Source organism: Lycium barbarum, chromosome 5, assembly GCF_019175385.1.
Source record: "Lycium barbarum isolate Lr01 chromosome 5, ASM1917538v2, whole genome shotgun sequence".
NCBI classification, from domain to species: Eukaryota; Viridiplantae; Streptophyta; class Magnoliopsida; order Solanales; family Solanaceae; genus Lycium; species Lycium barbarum.
The window spans coordinates 18,181,537-18,206,829 of record NC_083341.1 but is presented as its reverse complement, the minus strand read 5'-3'; the positions used below and the strand labels follow the sequence as shown (position 1 = coordinate 18,206,829).

General features: G+C 36.0%; 1 protein-coding gene and 1 long non-coding RNA gene across 4 annotated transcripts; one reads left to right on the top strand and one right to left on the bottom strand.

Moving 5' to 3' along the window:
• The first annotated feature begins 581 nt into the window (after positions 1 to 581).
• LOC132640616 (probable protein S-acyltransferase 12) lies at positions 582 to 12,621 on the top strand. Of its 3 annotated transcripts, none has more exons than XM_060357286.1 (8): positions 967 to 1,106; positions 6,400 to 6,596; positions 7,459 to 7,711; positions 8,264 to 8,355; positions 11,326 to 11,452; positions 11,571 to 11,656; positions 11,820 to 11,885; positions 12,257 to 12,621. In XM_060357286.1, the coding sequence occupies exons 2-8, from the start codon at positions 6,402 to 6,404 to the stop codon at positions 12,371 to 12,373; spliced, it is 936 nt and encodes a 311-aa protein (XP_060213269.1). In that variant the 5' UTR covers positions 967 to 1,106; positions 6,400 to 6,401; the 3' UTR covers positions 12,374 to 12,621. The 3 variants fall into 3 exon arrangements, with proteins under 3 accessions (XP_060213270.1, XP_060213269.1, XP_060213271.1); XM_060357288.1 differs by lacking the exon at positions 12,257 to 12,621 and adding an exon at positions 12,001 to 12,242; XM_060357287.1 differs by lacking the exon at positions 6,400 to 6,596 and having other exon boundaries at positions 582 to 1,106.
• Positions 12,622 to 13,737: 1,116 nt separating this feature from the next.
• LOC132642349 (uncharacterized) lies at positions 13,738 to 15,367 on the bottom strand. Its single transcript, XR_009583113.1, has 3 exons — positions 15,130 to 15,367; positions 14,967 to 15,056; positions 13,738 to 14,155 (listed from the first exon to the last, which is right to left on the bottom strand). It is a non-coding gene; the product is annotated as an uncharacterized LOC132642349 (long non-coding RNA).
• Positions 15,368 to 25,293: the final 9,926 nt, after the last annotated feature.

The following is a 25,293-nucleotide window of genomic DNA, read 5'->3' as shown; positions in this document are numbered from 1 at the left end:
ATAATTTTAATTTCCAAAAATCATTTTTCATCTCATTTTCAAATTCTTTTTTGTTTTTAAAATAAATTTCAACCAAATCTTAGCTCGCGTTTGGCCATAGATTCCCAAAAAAAATTGAAAAACTCGATTTGGGTGAAGTTTTTTAAGTTTTGAAAATGTGTTTGGTCATAGTTTTTCAAAACATATTTCACATCATGTTGTTTTAATAATAATTGCTAATAACACACTTACTAGCTACTACAATTCAAATTACAATACAAAAATTATCCGTGCAAAAAAAAAAAGTAGTAACTAGCTATTCTTTAATATAATTTTCTCACATTGTACGGACAATCTTCACTTTATAAAAGAGACGATTTTAATTATGGAAATATAATAGATACAATTTTAATGAAGGAACATGTCAGATAAAATTAATAGGACATAAATAGATGTTTTTTTATAAAATATAAAAGTTTGGAGTAGTTTTTAAAAGTTTTGAAAAAACCAACAAATAGATCTTGGCTCAAAAATAGGTTTGAGCCAGAATTTGACAATTTAAAGATTTAGTTTCAAAAAGTTTCAAAATCTGTTAAGATTTCATAGCTAATTACAATCTTGAAAACGAGAGCTTAGCCTTTTCTTTTTGTTTCTGGCCTTGTCACAGTGCAGTCAAAATTTTAATTTTAAGTTAAGAAAGAGGAGTGAGCGAGCGGTCTTTCTTTCCCTGTCGTAAAGCGAAAAACCGACAACGACAAATTAATCTCATCCGTTTTCCGGTGAGTGGCCGGCGATCTCAATCTGCACAAATTCCGACAGATAATTAAGTCGAGCTGGCTTCTTCACATATCTTGAGACGTTTTTTCCCAGCTCGATCTAGAAGAGCCACGTCGTTACCCGGTCTACTACTTCTGCCTCGAACCACTCGTACTCATTCAATGGATCTCAATCCTTTTAAGTTATGCTCTGGACTTAAAGTCCTTGGCTATTTCATGATCCTTATCGTTTTTGCTATTGTTGCGCTTTCGTACTATGCCGTTGTTGTTCTTACCTGGGGTCCTCATCTCCTTGATGGTGGCTTCACCTCATTCTTATCGTTTGTCATTATTATCACCTTTCATATCCTTGTAAGTTCTTTTCTTTCGCCTTTTTTCATTCGTCTCTATTTACTGTAAATAAAAGAGTGAATGCTGTCACTTTTGAATCAGACAAAGATATTTATGTGGTTACAAGAAGAAAGTTAAAAGGAAATGTGTCATTCTTTTTGGGACCGACTAAAAAGGAAAGTGTGTCGTATAAATTGGGATAGAGGGAGTAGTTAAATCATGGCACAACTCCCTCACTGCCTCAAGTTGTATCAATGAAAATTGACCGTGGAAGACGATTTGAAAACCAAAGCTACTAGTAAGGTTGCTCGCTTTAGGAGGATACCCGTTGATAATGCTTCTCTCACACAGGATAATATACGGAAAAGAAAGTTACCAGTTTCCAAAAAATATATATATACAGAAAAGAGGCTTTCAACTATTTAAGGGGTGTTGAGCAATTCCTCAATGCCTTTTATGGGATGAAATAGGTAATGTAAAGAAGAATGTGTTAAGAGAATTAATTTAGTTATAGGTTACAAAGTTCTAGATTCACATAATTTGTTTAGGTTAATAGTATAAAATATATTCCTGATTTTATCATAATTAGGAATTGTTGACTGACTAATCCAATGGGGTAATATTTAATAGGAATTGTTGACTGACTAATCCATGGGGTGCCTGGTGTCTCTCGCCAACATAAGTATCAAGGGAAGTCTATCAATCCATGTTTAGACTGATGAGAAGAAATCATCTAGTATTTTTGCTTCTACCAGGATTTGAATCCTAGTAACCTATAGTCATTCCAGTTCCATTGACCACTAAGCCATGCCCTTGAGGGGTCGTTTGGTAGGAGGGATAAGTTATCCCATATAGATGGGATTGGGTGGGATTAGATGGGATAACTAATCCCACCTTCTATAAGGGATTACTAATCCCACCTTTTATCCCATATAAATGGGATTGGGTGGGATAACAAAGGAGTTATCCCATCAACCAAACATGGGATAATTTCAATCCCATGGGACTAATAATCCAATCCCATCCTATCCCTCCTACCAAACGACCCCTGAGTGCCTAACTATCGAAGCCTTGATGGGCAAAGTTACTTGAATCCTTTGCTAGTGGGAGATATTTGGTGGAATAGTCGAGGGGTGTTCAAACTGGCTTGGACGCTACCATTATATAACAAAATACTCCTTATAGTACACTTCATTAATGTTTCTTAAAATTCATTTCTTTAGAATAAAAGAGTTAATGATAAAAGCACACCTGTTATTTTAATCACCTTTTTCGTGAATTTCATACCCTAATTATAAGTTGTTATCGTGAATTTCATACCCCAATTCTAAGTTGTTCTCTTTTCCTACTGAACTATCACCATCTATTTATTAAAACACCCCGCGAAGCCGACTAGGCCAACTATCGGCTGGTCCCTTTCTAGTTGAGTAGATGGTGATAGTTCCTGCAGGAAAAGGAAACAACTGATAGTTGAGGTGTGAAACTCGCCAAATAGTGATAGTTCAAGTGTGTTTTTGACCATTATTTCAAATAAAATGTTGCTCTTCTATTCTTTTTTGTTTTTCCTGCTATGAGCATATGTTGTAGGACTAGTTCATAAGCAACACCTTTTGCGTTACTACGTAAAATGCTACTACTAATAAAGACGAAATTCATAATGAATTAAAAGGTAATATAGAAAGAAGAGAACATGGTAGATGGATGAAGAAAGAGCCAAAGAGTCTGAAAAGAAAGGAAAAGTAAGGGGGGAACGGAAAAAGAGAGGTAGATAAATGAGAATTGAGATAGCAAGAGCGCTATTAATTCTTTTTGTCCCTATCTTTATCCCAAATTTGACAGGCTCTAACACAACATTGAGATGAGAGTTAGAATGTTTATTTGATTGGTGTCAATTAGGAAATCAGGGCTCTCAATGTGTACTCCATCACTAAGAGAAAATAAGAAAAGATATCTTATACTTGTTCCTTCTTACTATCTCCATCTCAAATTGAACATGCATGACTCTGCTACATGGACCAAAGTTGCCAATGTTTACTCTGTGCCTTTAACAAGATCATGTTGGGCTGACAAACAAGACCCTGCGCTATTCTGAAATAGTACGAAGGAAAAATTCTTGAAGTGGAGCAATGAGACTATGCAACATTTTGTGTTATACTGCTGTCCAAATTGGATAACTCCCTTTGATTAGTAGAGATTAGGAAAGAAAGGTTAAATGGATTATTACATTAAAGTTTGCTAATATATGTTTCCTTTGGTGTTCTACAATATGAGGTAGGCGTTTCTATATAAGATTGTGAACATTATTTAGAGACGGTGTAATAAACGGACAAAGTGTACGTTGGATTAGGAATAGAAAGAATTGAAGAAGCTGGAGTTCACATCAACTACGGTTATGGGGATCATAAGTAGAGGAAGGCCATACCTAATTGTTTACAAATGGAGCTAAAATTGTAAGCTAGAAGGCAAAAGGTTCAAATATCTTAGATGGAGGAATGGAAGTAGAGATTCATTGGGAAAAGTTTATCGTGAAGATGGGAGTATATTTCCCTACCCACCACTAATAGAAGTGGGGGTATCATAATTTTATTATGAGATCAATGATGGTGGTTGTGTAAAGATATTGTACGTGGTTCTCACTCTATCTCTGTTATTTCTCAAATATTATTATTGTTTCTCAACAATTTCTTGGGTGCATATGGATACAACAACAACATACCCAGTGATGGGTGCATATGGATGAATGCAAGAAATGAATAGAAAGGCTTGTTTTGAGCTTTTCGTAGTAAAAGAGTATAGTTCTACCTTGGTTTGGTGATTTTAATGTCTCTAGATTCTCATGAGTAAGAATGGGAGACATAGTCCTGCTATATAAAAGACATCTGATAGTTTACCCAATATATTGAGTCAATTGATCCTCCTTTATTTGCAGTTATACTTTGAAAAAATGAGATGCATGCCTCTTGGCTGGATAATACCCTTCCAGAAAAGCAGTTTCAGGAGCCCTCTGGTACAGTAACAACCGTTGAAGCACCTGGAATCTGTAGCTCAATGTAAAGCCAAAATGATTGGAAAATCTGTTTTAGGAGAGCCTGCAATGACCGGGAAATTGAATGTTTGTCCTCACTGCTGACGGAATAGATGGGGTAAAGACACCATAGAAGTGTAGATGCTACATTGTGGTCTCGGCAAAGGGATGGCAATTTTATAGTTAAATAATGGCACAACTCCCTCACTGCCTCAAGTAGTATCAATGAAAATTGACCGTGGAAGACGATTTGAAAACCAAAGCTGCTAGTAAGGTTGCTCGCTTTAGTAGGATAGCCGTTGATAACGCTTCTCTGACATAGAATAATATACGGAAAACGGGAAAAGAGGCTTTTAAGTATTTAATGGGTGTTGAGCACTTCCTCAATGCCTTTTTAGTTATGAAGACCATCTCTAATCATATATGGGATGAAATAGGTAATGTCAAGAAGAATATGTTAAGAGAATTAATTTAGTTATAGGCTACAAAGCTCTAGATCCACACAACTTGTTTAGGTTAATAGTATAAAATATATTCCAAATTTTATCATAATTAGGAATTGTTGAGTGACTAATCCATGGGGTGCCTGGTGTCTCTCGCCAACATAAGTATCGAGGAAGTTCATCAATCCATGTTTAGACAGATGAGAAGAAATCACCTAGCATTTTTGCTTTTACCAGGATTTGAATCCTAGTAACCGATAATCATTCCAGTTCCATTGACCGCTAAGCCACGCCCTTGAGTGCCTAACTATCGAATCCTTGATGGGCAAAGTTACTCGAATGCTTTGCTAGTGGGAGATATTTGGTGGAATGGTCGAGGGGTGTGCAAACTGGCTTGGAAGCTACCATTATATAACAAATTACTTCATATAGTACACTTCGTTAATGTTCCTTTTAATTCAGTTCTTCAGAATATTATTGTAGGTGGTTGTGGGCTTTTGTAAAGGTATTTATAGTACTCCCTCTGTTTCTATGGCGGCGTGTGACTGGATACGAAATCTACGAAAGAAAGAAAGACTTTTTGCACATACCAAAAGTACCTTTAGAGCTTTGACAATTTCTTTTTTGATGACAAGGGAACCCGCAACCGGTACCCTTCTGGTGCGCACAGGTAAAATCCCGCTTCTGTGCAATAGCAAACCACACAGAAGAGATAACCCGCACTAGGCAAACCCCGTGTGATGAGCTCGACCCAGAAGGCAAATCCCTTGCTTTTTGTAGGCAGGGGGTTTCGAACCTGAGACCTCCATTATGGAAGCCTCATGCTCAACCAACTGAGCCACCCTTGTGGGTAATTGGTAAGTTCAAAGTGAAGAATTACCAAATGTAGAAACGTGTTTTTTTTTTTGGACAGTGTTCTTTCTTCCTTTGTGCCTTTCTTCACTGAAGTGCTTAAAGCGAGCACTTTAGGGCTTTTGATGATTTTTGCCTTTGAAACCATTGCATCCACTATTCCACGGCAGTGTTCTGACGATGTTATGCAGATGATTGTTCCTTCAACAATAACTTTTTGCGGCATACTTGACTTGGTTTTTCGGTTTTGATGTGCAAACTCAAGCTGCTTTACTACCCTTGAATTTGCTGGGCGAGTCAAAAGTCGAGAGCATTAATTAAGTTATATAGTAGAATGTTCTAGATTCGTTCAGTGTGTTTAGGCTAATAGTATTCTTCCTAATTCTGTCATAATTTGGAATCTCAGCCTTTAGGTCATTTCAGTTGTTAATTAACTTCTGTTATTTAAATCTACTTTATGTCTAGTAGCTAAACTCTTATATGATGAACTCTCAGGTATATTATCTACAATCAATTCAAAACAAGTTCTCATTTTTTTCTCTCTATTTTCTGAGAGTACAAGAACTCTTTTGGTGTTGAGCACAAAGGAACAGGAGATTAAGAAGATATAAATCACAGTTCTAGACTGTATCTTGTAGATCTTTTGGGAAAATAATCAAAGATGTACTTTCAATTTCAAAAAAAAAAAAAAAAAAAAAGATGTCCTGAAGGCAAAATGGAATTTATACATAGCGTGTAAGTACAAGTGTTTGTAAGTAATTGCTATGTGGTACAACCTCAAGAATATGTCTGCATTGGCTATATACCTCTTTTTTCTTTGAGAAGGTTAAGATTTTTTTATATAGAGCACAAATATTCCGCCACCAAATTACATAATCAGTTCCTTTACATAAACCTCTTTTGTACTTATCACAGTGCTGGTTATTGCTATTACTAAAACTTTTGCTTACTTATGTGAAAAGGTAGTAATAATCCATGACATGCGAATTTGCAGAGATGAATCTCATGAAAGACTTTGTCTGTTTGTCATATATGGAAGAAGTCAATCAAGACAATTTTTTTCTTAATTTGTCAACCAAGACAAATTTGAGAGGTAATTCCATCAAAGGAGTACAGATTGAAGGATATACTTCAGAACATTTACCTTTGAGTGGAGTCAGGCATTATCTTCCTACAAGCTGTAAACGAAAGGTATAGATCAAATCGAGATTGGAAGAGAAGTTGTTATGTGACACAATATGCAATTTTAGTAGTCAAGGGTTAGAGATATTTGAGCAAGTGCTTAAATTTAGTCCTTATTTGCAAGAGTAGTGACTACTTGAATGACCCAAGCATGAGACATACATCCTCCAATTAGCTTACCTGCTCAAGTGTCAAGAGAATATGCGGAGGGAAGTTTGAAACTATAGTTCCTTGCTACTGAAAGAGATAAATGATACAACAATGTCTTGTATGCGTCTCATACTTGCTAAACTCTGAAGCATTCAACAGCTTTAACGAACCATCCATAGTGTGCTTGCGTTCATGTCTTTGAGCATTCCCATCCAATTCACAGATCTCTGAAGCTGCAGTCTGCAGTATTGAAGTACTTAATATAGCTTTGCTGAGCTATTTTGACTCCTTCATAAGATCCTTGATGTTCTATTAACCAGATTCAAGAGCATAAAACTTTACTTTGCCTATCGTGCTCGAACAACTCATTAATAAACATGTCTCCAGGCAATTCCTTATTTGTTCAGAGACTTCCCTTTTGCTGTGCTCACAAAGTTCATGAATAATAATAGATGAATCAGTTATTTCCCTGTTGTGTAGAAACTGCACTTTTGCTAACTTTGATATGCCTGTAGTTGCAGATCATTCGTGCATCTCAAACATGAGTTGCATTTGTTTGAAATTGAAAGTTCGCAAGAGGAATGCCTAGTTTTATACTTTGTTTGTACGCATGTTAGCAGGAATTTCCTAGAGGAGGCATCATTTTATTTGGAGGATTGTTACCTTCAATTCAGTATTTGGGTTTAACAAGCCTAATATAAAGTTGTAATTCATCTTGCAGCTTGTATTGCTAATGTGGAGCTATATTAAGGTAGTAATTCAGGACCCTGGTTCTGTCCCAGAAAACTGGAAACTAGTATCAGAGCAGAACATAGAGGAGGGTAACTCAGTTGCTTTGTCTGATTATGCATCAATCGAGAACCCTACTTCAACATTATCAACTGACCAGATAGAAAGAAGACAGTCACAGTCTAGAGGATATTGCAGTAAATGCCACAATGGCAAGCCACCACGTTGTCATCATTGTTCTGTTTGTACGTGCTAGTCTAATTAACTATTTGCTTATATCCAAACTACGATTGCTCAGATAAGGTTCTCCTCTTGCAGAGCAAGTATAGGTTTCAAAATGGGTAAATGGATTATATATTATTTGTTTAATTCTTCACCCATGCCCATTTATACTGTGCAAATTTGTGACCTGTTTTATCTATTTTCCACCTCTAGCCCAAAGAAATAGCACATACTGGTGCAATACACCGTAGGATTTTTATATTATCTGTATGGCATATTTGGTGTTAGATGAAAGGTTTATTGTCGTTTTCATTTCTCTTCTCTATATCAGTGAACATTTCTCCTGCCAAAGTCTGGTTGATTTTAGGTGCATAGTTTGTCATGAAGTAATGAGCATGGTGATTTCTATCTCTCATTACTATGTCTTAGAAGTGTCACATGATTATTTACATTATTTTATCCCTAAGACCTTTTGTTCTATGGCTATCCTGGCATGTCTCAGTTTGCAGTAATTAAGCACTTACATGACCTAAAACCAACATCTGCTGAACTGACAAATCTATTATGTCCTGTAGGTCAAAGATGTGTTCTTAAGATGGATCACCACTGCATATGGGTTGTCAATTGTGTTGGGGCTCGCAACTACAAGTTTTTTCTCCTCTTTGTGGTATGGAGTTAGTTTGTAATATTTTGCTTAGTTTTGTAATGCTTTTTGCAGAAAAATCAAGAAGATATATACCTGCAGTCTTTTCTTGCCCGTGAATGAGGTCCTGAAAATGTTAATATCCTAAATATGCGGAATCTAAAGTGGCTGCCTTCTTCTTGCTATTATTTGCTAGCGTTGTTCTTGTTATAGTTGTTTCATTCGTTAAATTGTCTTCAAAGTAATCCTAGACCGAAAGTCGATGCAATTTTGAACCACGTTCTTATGTCCATTTGGGATTTTCTGTTTCCTCCACATGCTTTTGAGTTTTGCCTACTACAATCCTGGTGACCCAAATTGACTTTAAGACCTTTTCATGAATTTGGTGTGAAAAATAAAAGCTGCTTTCTATAACAGCTCTGTTGACTTTTGAGCATGAGGATTGAAGTTATGATATGACAACTTAAATTGAGTATCTTTTCTGACCTTGCAAATCAGTAAGTAGTAAGTGTACAGAAGCCAATTTATGTCATTCAATCAACTGTAATTCCCCATTTCAAACTAGTTGGAGATGGTTATATGACTCCTTATATCCAGTCTGCTCTTTTGGGCCCAATCCTTTTCAATACTAGTAAATAATTAGTCTTTTAAGGCGAATTAAGTCTCCTTCAAAAGTAAGGATTCACTAATTCTCTCAAGTTTCCAATATGAGGTTCACTAAATCTCACACCTTTCCAATAAAATTGAAGGTTCACAAAATCTCACATTTGCCATCACTGACATACAATTCTCTTATTAGACCAAAAAGCTTTGGTAAAAAAAGGGGCAATCTTTTTTTCATTGATGAAGAGTCTTTCATTAAAAAGCATCAAAAAGATGCATAGCAAAAATCCAAGATGAATAGCAAAAGATACAAGAAAAAGAGGAGAAAAGGCCATAAATAGTCCCTTATCTATGGGAGTAGGTCTAAAATGGTCCTGTAACTATATATTTACCGGTTTTAGTCCTTTAACTATCCAAAAACTTATCAAATTTGGTCTCCATCTATTGTTTTATACAAACAGTGTACAAACTCATAAATCTTCGTGAGATTAATCGTTAAACCATTCCTCAAACCTATATTTGTCTCTCCCTGCTTCTTTTTCCTCAAGTTCATTCTTTAACCTCAACTTTTTTCCTCAAGTTCTCTCTCGCGTTTCGTAACCCCACTGCTTCGGTTAAAACCGACCCAGTCCGTCTGTTTTGTTAAAAAAAAAAACTGACTGTCTCACATCGATTTTTTTTTTTTTTTTTGAAAATTAAAGGGCTTTACCACTAGACCACTGATATTTTTTGTTCATATACTTACATTGATTCAATTTATACTGTTTTTTCGCTCTAAAAACCGACAAACTCCGTCTCCATCGGGTTTTTTATAAAAAAAAAAAAAAAACCGACTGACTCCATCGGTTTATTTTAGAAAATAATATAACAAATAATTATATTTTTTCACGCATTTTTGTGCAAAAAATAATCGACGCAGTCCGTCGGTTTTCTTAAAAAAAATGATTTAAAAAAATTGTTGAAAAAACCAACAGAATTTGTCGATCTTTCCGTCGGTTTTTTCATAGGTTTTTTTCCGTCGGTGTTTACCAGTTTTTTAGTAGTGTTTGAGAAGAAGGGTTACAGAAATTTTGTGCCTGAGTTTGTCTTTTCGAATTTTAGAGACTCGAGAGCGACATCAGTGCCAGAATGCTCTTTTTTTTTTTCTTTTTTTTTTTTAACAAGAGGAACTTGAGGAAAAAATAAGCAGGGAGAGAGAAATATAGGTCTGAGTAATGGTTTAATGATTAATCTCACGAAGGTTTATGAGTTTATACGTTGTTTGTATAAAAAATAGATGGAGACCAAATTTGATAAGTTTTTGGATAGTTAAAGGACTAAAACCGGTAAGTGTATAGTTAAGGGACCATTTTAGACCTACTCCCATAGATAAGGGACTATTTATGGCCTTTTCTCAGAAAAAGAGTGTGCTTATGTATAGAAAAAGAACTATGTTAAAACTAAGGGGCAGACACAATCCAAAAAGTGATCGCAGCTAGATACAGGGGCCTGATTGAGTATTTGCGTGAAATGGGACGAAGGGAGTATTCTCTTCTTTATTTCTAGTGTCATAGGCATATCTGTCATGTGCTCGATCAAAACATCACTGTATTTACATGCATGTCTATTCAGATATTGATAAAGATCCGTTAATCATTTGGGATTCTTTGAATTTGTCTTCTTAGAATTTAAGTTTTGTTTTTCCATTATATGCACAAATGATGTCGATTGTCTCATTTTCATGCACTTTTCTTAACAGGATGGTCCTTTCACCAGTTTACTTTACTTATATATCTACCATCACAAACTATAGATTAATATTAGTATTGTGGCAAGCATAAAAAAATGCATCCAAGGTAAAGCTTAAGATCATTATGACCTGTCAATATTAGAGGGATGAAGTCGAGCGATGGAAGCTAAACAACACCTTTTGGTTTTGTTTTCTTCTTCTTATAGATGCTATGGCCTTGAGTTTCTTGATGATATGGTTACGGAATTGTTCTTAAAAGTTTCAACTATAACACAACAACCCACTATTTTCTTCCAAAATTCATATGTTGCACTTTGTTGTTGTCCTTCTGGTATCTCCTTTCTGGTCCCAACCCAGAGGCACATGTCAAAATAGAGTGACATGCGTGTCTGAAATTTAATAAGTTAAAATGACATGGCAGATTCATATTTGTCATTTGTTTGTGTTGGATTTGGATATGAGTCTGCTCTGTCCGTCACTCATTTGTGTTGGATCCGAATATGAGTCTTGGATATTTAATGTTTGGTCTCTGTGTTTCTAAATATAGATGTGTGTGTGTTTCCTTTCTTGTTGGAGCTAAGGAGTTTCTTCTTGAATTGGATATCATCAGTTACCACCTATCTTTTGCTTTTCTAATTTTGTGCATTTGAGTATCCGTGCAGATGTACACATTTTTGACAACAACATTGGACACTCTTGTACTGCTGCCCAGTTTTATAAAATTCTTTCGGCAAGCCATGAATCATTCATTATCCCCTGGCAATATTGCAGTCATTTTTCTAGTCTTTGGTAAACAGTGCCTACTATCTTGTGACTTACTCTTGATTGCTATATTATCCTTGTCTCTTACGGATTTGACTTGATTGCTATATTATCCTTGTTTCTTACGGATTTGACCTTGATGCAGTTCTCAATCTAGCATTTTCACTCAGTGTTCTATGTTTTGTAATTATGCATGCATCTCTTCTCTCAAGCAACACCACTTCGGTGGAGGTATGTCAAACCTTGTTATTGTCCATTATATGTCAGTTTTAATGCTTCTCCGTCAACTCTGGGAATGAATTGACCAGAGATGGATAGGAAAATAGAAAAAAGGAACACAAACAAAATATGTTTCCATTCATAGTTATCACATTGTTGTCTGTCTGTGTTTTAGGTTTATGAGAAGAAAAAAACTATGCAGTGGAAGTATGACCTGGGCTGGAAAAGGAATTTTGAACAGGTGAAATGCAATTTCTGCTCCTATATTTTTACGTTAATGCATATTTTAGTGCAACCACTTGAAAGGAGAAACGGTTATTTTTTAAACAGAAAGATATTTTTTTCTCTGGCAGCAGGAATTAACGGGGGTGACCGGAAGGGGGAAGCTTAAATAATTTTTAAGAGCATGAATTTTAATTTCTTCGATCATGACGAATAACATAATCAATTATGCTGTAATAATTATGATATGAGAGTCCTGTTATCAAGCGAGTACAGTATTCTCTACAATTGATGACTTTGTTAATATTTTCCGTCCTTGAAATGTTGTTATAGCAATTGGTGAGAATAATTTGGTTTAACCCATATGCTTATTAATGGTATCTTTTAAAGGTTTTTGGAGCAAATAAAGCATTATGGTTTTTTCCATTGTTCTCAAAGAAAGATTTGGAGAACATACCGGCACTACATGGACTGGAATTCCCGACACGTTCAGATGCTGAAGAATGAGTTCTTATATAGGGATGTACATAGAACTTTGTATCATTACACCAGACAATGCAACATCAGAGCAGGCAGTTTCCTAGTAATGTACCATCAATTAATTGATTGATATTTCAAATTTATATTAGGAGCTTGTGGGTCTATGTTATTAATATGTAAAATGTTTGGTCTATGTTATTAATATGTAAAATGTTCTGTAACATAATTCTGAAATATGTCTTTGTATGGAAGCACAATTTGTTGTTGGTGGTAAACTGGTAATATCCGAGATTATATATATACTGGGAACTTCAAAAACTACAATCCGACCACAATTTTTATAAGTACATCTCTTTACTCACAATATAGATGAAGATTGGATAGTGAAATTACCTGTGTGGTGTGAAAAGGTGATTCTTGACAAATCCGAACAATCTAAATGTTTTTGGATGTTCATACCAGCAATTAATGAGTGGAATCTACTCAAAACCATTTATATCTTTTGGGATATGGCCAGCCCAGGTCCTTAATAGGCCAAAGTTTACTAGTATCTTTTGGGATATGGCCAAACCAGCTTTCGAGTAACGTAAGGCCATCACAAGACTACGTTACGAGTCATTTGGTATGGTGTATAAGAATGATGCCTAATATGGTGTACTAGTAATGCTAAGATTACTTCTTATACGCTGTTTGGTTTGGTGAAATAAAAAAAACATGTATTCATAATTTTTTTTTAAAATTGGTTGTTTACAAAAATATCCTCCAACTTAGTAATTGGAAAATGTTTTGAGAGATTTCAAGGGCGAATATAGGTGCTAAAAAAAGGTCACGTGAATCCATGATCACCCGATTACACTCGATATATGTATAATTCTTAAAATATATCTAGTATCACCTTTTGAAACTCATGCTACAAAAAGCTTAGTGGTGCACTTGCTTGTAAGTTGAGTTATTTACCTAGAGATTCAAGGATCAATCACACTTAATGTACAATTTTTTCCTCCTTTTTTGAAGTAATGAACTCATCTTTTAGAAATCCTAGATTCGCCTCTATAACATATAGGTTGAAAATGTGTACCAAATAAGGGATTAGTAATACCACAAGCTATGACCCCTTAAAGTTTGATATTTCCTATCTGTTTTACCCCGGGCCAGTTTTACTCTAGTGGCTTTTTGTCCTTTTTTTGATTTCTGCTACTATCGGTCAACCAAAAAAGGGGGAACACTGATCAAAACCACAAAAAGTCAGCTACTTGAACCCAAACTTATTCCATCTACATGCCTGTGGCGATAATCACTAGCTCATCACTCCATCCAGTATCTCTAATTAATGCAATTAGAATAAAAAATAGACAAACAATAAATTCATGCAATTCCTTTTTGCGCTCAAACATGTGTTTTTCATAACAATGACGAATAACTATATGAAAGGCAAAGCTAAGAAATGAAGAAGAGGTGGCTTGGGTCCCCATCACGATGAAATCTCAAAGATTACCCCGGCCTGTCGGCCAAGGCTATAAACTCGTTGAACACATCAATGTAGATCTCTGAACGTCCTCTTGCAATAATCTTTGACCACCACTTCGTTAAGCAAGAAAACAACGATGGGATCACTGGGCACAACACTTTCAACCATACAAACAACTGTTTGCTTCTATTAAGACAACATTATTAAATTCTATAACCAGCTACTCAGAAGATCCCTTTACCAAAAGATGACAATAGAACGCCTTTTTTACGGGTGCATCATCTCCAAGAGGTGTGATGACAGATTGCAAGAGAAAGACGACGGTGATAAACAATGGGTTGCTGAAAAAAGAAGACAACCTTAGAATTAGTAAATGGAGAGACAATTCTTTAGCATGTTCAGTTGGGCTATCAACCGATTAAACAGAGCTATCAATTTTAAGATCAACAGCTTCTTCTTTACAATGTGCCTTAACAAAAGACACTGTATGCATCGTCAGAAGGACTTGGAGCTTATTTAGCCAAGTTTATAACCTTTTCCCCCTCTTCAAATGGAACATCACTTCAGATTGTTCTGGAGAAAAAATGAATGGGACAAATCAGGTAAGGGATTACTTGCCTTGAAAGCTGCGGTTAAATCATCTAGCAATTTATGGTGTTGGCCTTATGAAACACATTGGTTCATATACTAATCAAAGGGCATGAGAATATTTCCATTCTACAAGATATATTAATGAATCTAAACATACCACACCAAGAAAATGTGCTATACGTGCATCCCAATCTTTTTTATGCAAGTAAGGGAAGAAGTATCGAATGCAGCCATTATTTAATCTTTTAAACAATATCAGTTCTCAGTACACATTTCTTGAGGAAGAAAGCTTATATGTTCAACAAGGATAGGTAACATAAAACGGGTACCATGTTGAGGTCTTTAACATAAAATGAAAGGACTGGATGAGATATACTAAATTGCTCAGAAAACCTTTGCACCTATTTGTCGTCCCCCATCATCACGACTCTCTTTCAATTCTTAGCCATTTACAAGTAGGTTTTAGAAACAACAAGGAATAGAATAAGCAAAACCATTAAGAATAATATGGTTTAATGTTCCAAAAAACGATGATTTAAATGAAAACACTGCCTTTCTTACCTGATGTATCAAATTATCTTCAATAGTAGCTGGTGCACCAAAGCTATTACTCACATCAATAAAAGTTGGAAGCCCACCGGTTATTAAACCCTGAAATAATAGAAAGCTCTGGGTACATCAATGATTAAGAGAATTGAACAAGTACAGTAAAATGAATGCCTACCTGCATGCGGAAATTTCATATCTCGAGTCTTTCCTGCACTCAATATAGCACTGAGGTGTCTTAACTGATAATAAGCCAGTTGAAAAGTAGTACAAGTTAGTTGATCCAACTCAAGTTTTAAATGACATAAAGCACATTAAGCTATATGGAAAAAAGGAAATAGTGTTTCCTCATGTTTAAAAAACCCATCTTGAGTTGAATAAGTTTTATCACATAAAAAAATGCAAAAGATCCTTTTCTTTTTAAAGGATAAGTGAGGACACAGAAGAGCGAATTCGGCACAGTTCCTTGAAATACATTATTTGAAACTTATTTGATCGTAATAGGACTTCACCATTGCTGAAGTCTGTGAATTAGCTATCACGGATATACTGAGAAGGCAAAAATCAATTTAGTAACACTCCTATCTTATAACAGACAACATAAATGGTTTATGACCGGATGGTTATCATAAATTAGGTATGCCACAAAGCTCTACCAAATAACGGATTAAGGGTGCAGGTTATACTGAAAGCAGGAGGGTCTGCAGAAGCAAAAAATGAAATTGAAGTCTTCCAATTGACATGTGTAACAAGCTTTTCACATTTAGTCGTTGCAAATTAGTACTTTGCAGATCAACAATAGCTTTCAAGTTCTTAGCAGGCAAACCCAGCCGACATGCCAGCTTGTGCAGCACTTGCACACTGTCCGTCAACTGATTTTTTCTCTGAAGTCTAAATACGAAAGAATAGTGTCACTACTACTAGCAAACATAATGTTGATCAAGAAACATTACCAAGTACCAAGTACTCACCTTCAGGTACTCATAGCAACAAAAAAGTGCATAACTACTCACCTTCAGAAAAGGTGCTCAGAGCAACAAAGTCATACCAATTACCATGATAGTATAGGCGACATATCACTCTTTACGACAGAGTCCACATTTGCTTTTTAGCTTTGGATTTGCCTAAGCAGGTGGTGGTTCATGAGATTAGTTTGTCTTGGATCTATAGGCGGAGCTTTCTATTTTACATTGAGTGATGCGATAACCATCGCTGTGTGGAAAGTCATGGGCAATTTTCGGACTCAAGATGCAGTATGGGTTAGGAAGTGTTGTTTCACTTAAAGACGGGTCTTAGGCTACACAAATGAGTGTGATTTTGGTATGAATTTGACTCAATTTTAACCAAACAAATTAAGATGTTGAAGTTCATACTAGTGGAAACGCTAGCTATAGATTTAGAGACAAAGGGATCCAATGATCTGGTGATGCAGCTGGAGATTTAAATTAATGGAGCAGATATGTCAAGTTTGAAGGAATCTAGTAAGTTGAGTAACTTCACGATTTTGGTATAACAAATTGTTAAAACAGTAACAAAATAATATAAGAAATAAAAAAGTGTTTATCTTCTATTAATTTATGCATGCAACGGCCCTGTTCTAACCAAAAGGTTTGATTTTGATTTGAAGTTGAGTTCAACTTTATGTTTTTGGTATGGCCCCCAATTTTGTTAATGATGTATCAAATTGTTATAGTAATAACAAAATGTTATATATAACAAATTATTATATCAATAACACACACTGTTATAAAACGTAACAAATTGTTTTAACAAAAACAAGCTGTTATAAGATGTAACAAGTTGTTATAACAATAACAGAATCGTATAAGTTATAACAAATTGGTAAAATAATAACAAAATGTTATAAATAAGAATAAATTGTTATTTTTTATTAATTTATGCGTCCAACGGCCCTGTTCTAACCAACAGGTTTGATTTTTGTTTGAAGTTGAGTTCAAATTCACTATTTTTGGTATGAATTTGACTCATTTTTAGCCAAACAAATTGAGATGTTGAAGTTCATACTAGTGATTGCGTAACTTTTCTAAAAGAAAAAAATTATATAACCAAATAAAATGAATATAAGGCGATAGAGGCCAATCGATATCACATCTAGCGGACTGAAACAATCATCGTAACGGACTGATAATATTTTAAGCTGACAAATACTAAAATTGTCGGTGATTAATATGTCTTTAAAAAAACCCGAGTCTTAGGAGTTGACATGTATTGGCTGGAGAATCAAAGTGCGCCAAACCCATGTCAAGGCCAACTAAGGTTTGCCAAACTCTTAAGACCACGAGTCTCATCCGGCACTATAAATCAACTCTTATATCGCTTTTGTTTACTATAAAACATTTTGTCATGGGGACATTTACAGAAATAGGTCACTTTTGTGTCACTCTTACACTTTTTGCTCTAATAAGAAACTCTATGTTTTTTAGCCTTTTCGCCAAACAAAATGTGTTATTTCTGTAAATTTCCGTATTGCTATTCAAATCGGTATAATTGCAATGACGTAATTGACCACTAACCCACCACTTTGTTATTTAATATAGTATTATCATTTTATTAGATAATTTAAAAACATTTACAATAATGAAATGGTCGACTAGACATCATTTTGTCAAATTGTATGCTAATATATAATTGCCCAATAGCAAATAGGTATTTATCGTTACCAATTTTCATCATATAGTCACCAGTATTTGTCGGCTCATATTTCGGTCCGTTACGGGTAATATCATTTACCTGAAGTACTTTGAAACGGAAGTTGCCTCTACAGAGCAGCTATTGTAGATGATAATCCTCCAAGTGAATGCTGGGATAAAACGACTCTACAGTATAACAAGAGATAATATATAAACATTTGGTCAGGGTCCTAAATCCCCACCTAGACCTTTAAACAAATATAGGCAGTAGAGAGCTTCTTTAATTTAGGAGTGATTATCTAATTTTCAATACAATTCAGTGAAAGTATTCAAACTATCTCAACATTATATAAATTCTATATCGCACTATTTTGTGTTCAATTTTCCTTAAGTTATGAAAGGTGCATCCAAGAGGATCGTTAACACTGGAGAGAGTACCATACTGGGCAAAAACAGTAACATGAGCCTTCATTTGGACTGGAAGCCAGAGGCTTAACCTAGTCTAAATATAGAAACCTGTTGTTTCCTCTGTGACTTGAACATTACAATCTATTTTCATGATTTTATTTCTTTCATTATCCTAGTTATATCAGTGAATGTTCTTTTTATTTTAATCAATAGAATTAAGCAAAAATTCAATGAAAGATTTGCTGCAACGGAAAACACGAAATCATCTGCATACAATTGAGTTCATTAGTCAGCAGTCAGCAAAATACTTCTACCTCGATTTCAAGACGAACATCAGGTTTGAAACAAAATTGCACGACGTGTTATGAATGAACACTCTCAGAATAGATCAAACTAATATATATGGCAAATAGCAAAGTGAATGTGTTTTACCTCACAACTAGAATCTTGGATGTCTTATACCTCACAACAATCTTCTTGGATGTGTTCTACCTCATGGCTATCTTGTTGGATGTGTTCTACCCAGTGGCTAGCTTCTTGGCTGGGTAAATTACATGTTCTTGACAAAATGAGATGTGACTCGATAAGTACAGTTATCTGAAATTTGTTAATTATAGTAAGGATTTTCTTACCTGATCGATTAGGCAAGATAGCCTTTATATGGAAAAACAATCAATCAACATACCTAAGAGTGATGCAAGAGCCTCTTGTGCAGCTTCTTGCTCTGCCTATTTCTTAGGGCGTAGAGCTGATCTGGATGTATATTGGGAACCACCGAAAATGATTTTCGATATGAACCTCAGTTCATGATCCGAACCCATCTTAACCGTGCTAGAAACTGGGCGCGCTTTACCAGATTTTTGTGCATACTCGTGAAGTTGCTTCTTATACATCATCGCTCTGTATCAAACCAACTTCTCACACCGATTAGTACTATTCTCAATTAGATGTTCCAGACTTCTATAAAGCTTGAAAAACACATTATGAGAATGCATAGACAAAGGTTCTTGAAAAAACACACAAACATGAGAAATCTATATGGCATCAGACAATTAACAACGAACGCCAATTAAAGAGTACTAACAACGAACGCCTAATGCGAGTATGAGAACGTTCGTTGTTAGTAGTTGTTAATTGGGCGTTCGTTGTTAATTGTCTGATGTTGCCATATAAATTTCTCAAGTTTATGTGTTTTTTCAAGAATCTTTGTCTATGCATTCTCATAATGTGTTTTTGAAGCTTTATTGAAGTCTGGAACATCTAATTGAGAATAGTACTCTAATCACGTGAGAAGTTGGTTTGAAATAGAGCGAGGATGTATAAGAAGCATGAGTACGCACAAAAATCTAGTAAAGCGCACCCCGTTTATACCACGGTTAAGATGGGTTCGGATCATGAACCGAAGTTCATATCGAAAATCATTTTCGATTGTTCCCAATATACATCCAGAACAGCTCTACGCACTAAGAAAGAGGCAGAGCAAGAAGCTGCACAAAAGGCTCTTGCATCACTCTTAGGTATTGATTGATTGATTGTTTTTCCATATAAAGGCTATCTTTCCTAGTCGATCAGGTAAGAAAATCGTTACTATAATTAAAAAATTTGAAATAACCGTACTTGTCGAGTCACATCTCATTTTGTCATAAACATGTAATTTACCACGCCAAGAAGCTAACAATGAGATAGAACACATCCAAGAATGACATGAGGTAGAAAACATCCAAGACGCTAGCCATGAGGTAGAACTCATCCAAGAAGATTGTCGTGAGGTAGAAGACATCCAAGAAGATTGTCGTGAGGTAGAAGACATTCAAAAAGCTAGCCGTGAGGTAAAACACGTCCACTTAGCTATTTGACATATATACTAGTTTGATCTATTCCGAGAGTGCTCATTTATAACATGTCGTGCAGTTTTTTGTTTCAAACCTGATGTTCGTCTTGAAATCGAGATAGAAGTATTTTGATGACTGCTGACTAATGAACATAGTTGCATGCAAAGATATGACTAATCTCTTTGTAAAGTAGAAGATTCAGTGTTTTCCTTTTCAGCAAATCTTCTGTTATACCCCATTTTAACCGGGTTGAAATTAGAGTACAACATATTGAAGATTCCTATTTTGCTTATTTTAGGAGTCGCCACCTAATTGATTTCAAGGTGAATTAGGGCACCTAATTATTAACTAAGGTAAAGCTAACTAAACCTCCGTTAATAGTCTGCTTAATCAGTGTGATTCTAGGTAAGGGTTCTATATTATCCTAAAGGGAAGGGGTTAGGCATCCTTTAGAATCCGTTAACTTACGGTTATCCGGCCAAACTTAAGTTAATTAATTAATGCTAAATAAAGTTCTTTGAATTTTAAGAAAAAGGGCTAAGAAAGGTTGTTAAGGTTTTAAGGAAAATATAAGAATGTTGCTTAAAATAAGATTTAGAGAAAATATAATAATTTGCATAAAAGAAGACTTTAAATAATTTTAACATAAGAAACTGAAACCTAGGGAATTAAGTTTTGGTTTCCCCTTTAAATTTAACTACCCGTTACTACTAACATTATCCCCACTAATCCGCTAGGATTCATCTAATGTTAAGAAAACGAAACAAGGCAAAGCGTTAGTCATTCAATACCAAAGCAAAAATGCACAACGGAGCATAAAATAGAGGAGGAAAGGAATTAAATGGATCGGCCCATTTCAGGCCAATTGCTGTGCACTGTTGCTACTGTTATGGGCCTCGGCCCAGAATCGTTTTACACAGCTGATGGGGCTGACTCGATAGAATGTTTCGTTGGGCTTTAGCCCAGCATCGAATGCGGAAGAAGACGAGTTCCTCGGACTCGCACGCGGTGGTCATGCATAAAAACGAAAGGAAAAAGATTAGTATGTGATCGATAAATATGGCTAAACATATAAGATACAGACTCAAAACAGATCGATAAGTTAAATATATATATTGTGTATATTTAAGTATATATACACAATTTAGCCAACACACATTTATGACACATGAACAAGGCAACACTCAATATAAACTGAATCAAACAGCGTAATATTTATTGGATTATTCCTATCACACACGATAACTAGCATCCGATAGACACAGAACATGCTACAGAGATCTACTTCCTGACAGATTAATACTTCAAACAAATAACAGATTAATAGTTCAAGCTGCTCTGAACTACACTACTATACTTGAATCATAGACATAATGGGATAAAGACTAGCAGCTAAATATACATGAAACTAACACTTCAAACTACCTTAAAACATTAACACGAAACATGGAGGCAAATCATTTAAGCAGCTAACATGAGATCATACTGTTGAATACTAACCACTATATTAAGCGAGAAATCGAAACAAACGAGCAAGAATTAAAACACACATAAGAAAACGATAAAATTAAAAGGAGATGGAGATTACCAACTAAACAATACAATACGGCTGAACCCGAAATAATGCTAAAAATCTAATGCGCCTAAACATGCTTGCAACCATTAACGAACATAACTAAATAAGAACGACAACCAACACACATAAGCAGATATTGAACTAGTAATTAAAAGCTACCACAATACCATCCTAAAACACAGATAAGCGGGGAAACAACTACAAATTCAAGATAACTAAAAAAGAGAAGCTTCACTGACCTTCTTCGGGTGCAGCGAAGTGGTTGCGGAGGGTTTCCAATCTACTCGAACACTATCAAATCCAAGCTGGCGATGTTCGGATTCAAAGCAGTACCAAAGCAAACGAAAACAAAAATTGATTTGGGTATTCTTGACCCGATATGCAGAAGTAAAGTTGATGTACTATTATTGCTTAAGGGGGATTTTGGCCGCTGAAAAACCCTGTTTCTGAGCTTGCGATGCTCGGATTCGCAGCAGCAACCAGGCGAATGAAAACAGAAAAAATTGATTTGGGTATTCTTGACTACTAAAAACTAATATTTTTAAGGAATTCAAGGCGGCTCAAACTTTAATTCTTGGGGAATTTCGTGACTCAAAAAAAAGCCTCAAGGTTCTTGGGGGTGTTTCCGAAAAAAAAATCCCCTTCAAACGATTCAAACGCCCCTATTTATAGGTTTTGCTTTGCATTGTGTTGAATAAAAAGAGAGACGCGTGGGGAACAGAGGGAATGGGGGTGGCCGTGAGCGTGGGGAACAGGAGAAGGTGGAAGTGGCAGAGGCAACGTGGGGGGAGAGAAGAGATGGGAGAGGTGAGCGGCGGTGAGGAAAAAGTATGAAACCCTTGGGTTTCATATTTTATTAAAAGGGTAGTTGAGCCGGGTCGGGTATAAATTAAACGGGTATGGGCTGGTCCGTTTGAGTAATATTTGGGCTGAATCGGCTGAAAATATGGGCTGGGCGGATGAAAAACATTGGGTTGCTTTTTTATGAATTGATCAAAAAAATAGTATGGGTTGATTGGGCTACTACATTTTAAATAAAAGACCTATTTAAATAACTCTATACTAAAGTGTGTTAAGATATTACTTAATATAAAATATGCAATTATTAGTGCCCAGACAATAAAATTATATGTCGTCGTAATAGCCGTGCAATAATATTTCGAAAGTCCACAGTAAATAAACACTATTATTTAATTATGTGGAATAAATGCAATGCGTATGCATGAGGTGGTAAAAATGTTGAAACGCCCATTATGATAATATTGGTAATAATAATAATAACAAAATAATAATAATAATAATAATAATAATAATAATAATAGTAATAATGATAATGATAATAATAATAATAATAATAATAATAATAATAATAATAATAATAATAATAATAATAATGGTAGTAGTAACGGTAGTAAAAGATAATGACAGAATAATGAAATGCCGGTATTAATAAAAGCTAATAATTATAGTAAAAAATGCAAATAATTATTTTTTAAAGTTGCCAAAATATTAGAAGCGAAAAATAGGTATTTCGGAGGAAAGGTGGGACAAAATTGGGTGTCAACAACTTGTCCCTCTTTGCCCGGTAATGATGAAAGAATTTTCGGGCAAAGACGTTGACTTAGTAGCCTATTTTGTCCCGGTTAAAGGATTTTGGAGGACTAAGGGTAAAGAAAAATTTGAGAGGATTACGGCCGAACTCCGGTCTCCGAGTTGCCTACATATCTCGGGCTGCATGAGGATCAGGCCGTGTGTAGTTCTGGGATGACTACGACCCCTATGAATAACAAATCCCGATTGGTGCGAATCTTTGCAAAATATTGCCCCAGTGTCGAATTATGATGGCACTGGGTATTATGGTAGAACTCGAAAATTCTACTGGAATGTGAGCGGGATATTTGGAGTTGGAGGCGAGTGTTCCAGGTAGATCTTTGACCCTTGTCGGGAAGTCTGCTTTCTTTCCCGACGCATTGCCCCAGTTCGCTGCCGAAGAAATAGTTCCACGTTGCGCTAGAGCTCCTGCGAAACTTAAAACTAGATAAAAATAGTCAGTAAAAATAAATATCGAAAGTAAAGTGATGCAAAATAAGCCCATAAAAAGCTGCAATGATTTAAATAAATGATAGCCTTTGCTGAGGCTAATGCAAATGAGATTCTAGGCCGATGATTCAAGAGAATGACGCCTTTGGCGATGATTAATGAGGCCTTAAACCGGATGGGCTATTTAAGCTGAATGATTCATGATAAATAAGGCTTTTAAAGTTGGCATGATGAATGCGTTCGCAGGGTAGCTGAAAGTAATAGTGCAATGCATGTGCGATGCGTTTGCGAGCATTCGCAAGGCATTTGAAAGTAATAATGCAATGTATGTGCGATGCGTTTGCGAGCATTCGCAAGGCATTTGAAAGTAATAATGCAATGCAGGTGCGGTGCGGTGCGTTTGCGAGCATACGCAGAGCATTTGAAAATAATAAAGCAATGCAGGTGCGGTGCGATGCGTCTGTGAGCATATGCAGGGCATTTGGAAATAATAAAGCGATGCAGGTGCGGTGCAATACGTCTGCGAGCATACGCAGGGCATTTGAAAATAATAAAGCAATGCAGGTGCGGTGCAATGCGCCTGCGAGCATACGCAGAACATTTGAAAATAATAAAGCAATGCAGGTGCGGTGCAATGCGTCTGCGAGCATACGCAGGGCATTTGGAAATAATAAAGCGATGCAGGTGCGGTGCAATGTGTCTGCGAGCATACGCAGGGCATTTGGAAATAATAAAGTGATGCAGGTGCGGTGCAATGCGTCTGCGAGCATATGCAGGGCATTTGAAAATAATAAAGCGATGCATGTGCGGTGCAATGCGTCTGCGAGCATACGCGGAGCATTTGAAAAAAATAAAGCGATGCATGTGCGGTGCAATGCGTCTGCGAGCATACGTGGAGCATTTGAAAATAATAAAGCAATGTGTGTGCGGTGCAATGCGTCTGCGAGCATACGCAAGGCATTTGAAAATAATAAAGCAATGCGAGTGCGGTGCAATGCATCTGCGAGCATACACAGAGCATTTGAAAATAATAAAGCAATGCAGGTGCGGTGCAATGCGTCTGCGAGAGCATTTGAAAATAATAAAGCGATGCATGTGCGGTGCACTTGCGAGCATTCACAAGGCATTTGAAAATAATAAAGCAATATATATGCGGTGCATTTGAAAGTAGTAATGCATGTGTAGTACGGGGTATTTGATAACAATAGGAAAAATTTGTGCATCGATACGTTTGAAAGAATTTTCGCAAGACTCAAGCATTAATTCATTGCAAATCTTGAAAATTGTTGATACTCGAGAAGCATAATTGTTATAAGAAAGCTCAAACCGTTCGACGTGCCATCCTTGCAAGGCTGTACATATTTTAGCTTCCGCAACTTGGAAATCTGCATCCAAAGAAAATTTGTAAGTTTTGGGAGGGGGTTGATTCGCGTTGACTTTGTAGATCTGGCTCTTGGCGCTTCATGCCTCCAACTTTGTCTGGACTTGTAACCTCCACTCATTCTTAAGTCTTGACCAACTAATAAAATGATCTAATTGAAAATCATATCATTTCAAAATAAAATATGCATAGTAAAATATGTGTATAGTGATAAATAATTTCTGCTGAACTTGGAACTGTGACACATTGTGAAACAAAGCGAATGCCTTTTTTCCGAAGTTTTCCTCTGTCTGCTGACCACAACTCTTCACATCTCTCGATGTCGCTTGTGATGATGCCCTTAAAAATTTGTCCCAGTTTCTGTCATAGGACGGTGTGGGACTTTAAAAATGACGAGACCGAGCCTGACATAGGCTGCCTACTTATCCCACTAAGGGAATCAGGTCAAGCGTAG

What these genes read in the sequence shown, in the direction of transcription:
- LOC132640616 (XM_060357286.1), top strand. Translation starts at nt 6,402, where the DNA reads ATGAATCTCATGAAAGACTTTGTCTGTTTGTCATATATGGAAGAAGTC. An exon ending in CTACAAGCTGTAAACGAAAG is followed by an intron (nt 6,597 to 7,458) that starts GTATAGATCAAA and finishes TTCATCTTGCAG; the next exon opens with CTTGTATTGCTAATGTGGAG. An exon ending in GCAACACCACTTCGGTGGAG is followed by an intron (nt 11,657 to 11,819) that starts GTATGTCAAACC and finishes TCTGTGTTTTAG; the next exon opens with GTTTATGAGAAGAAAAAAAC.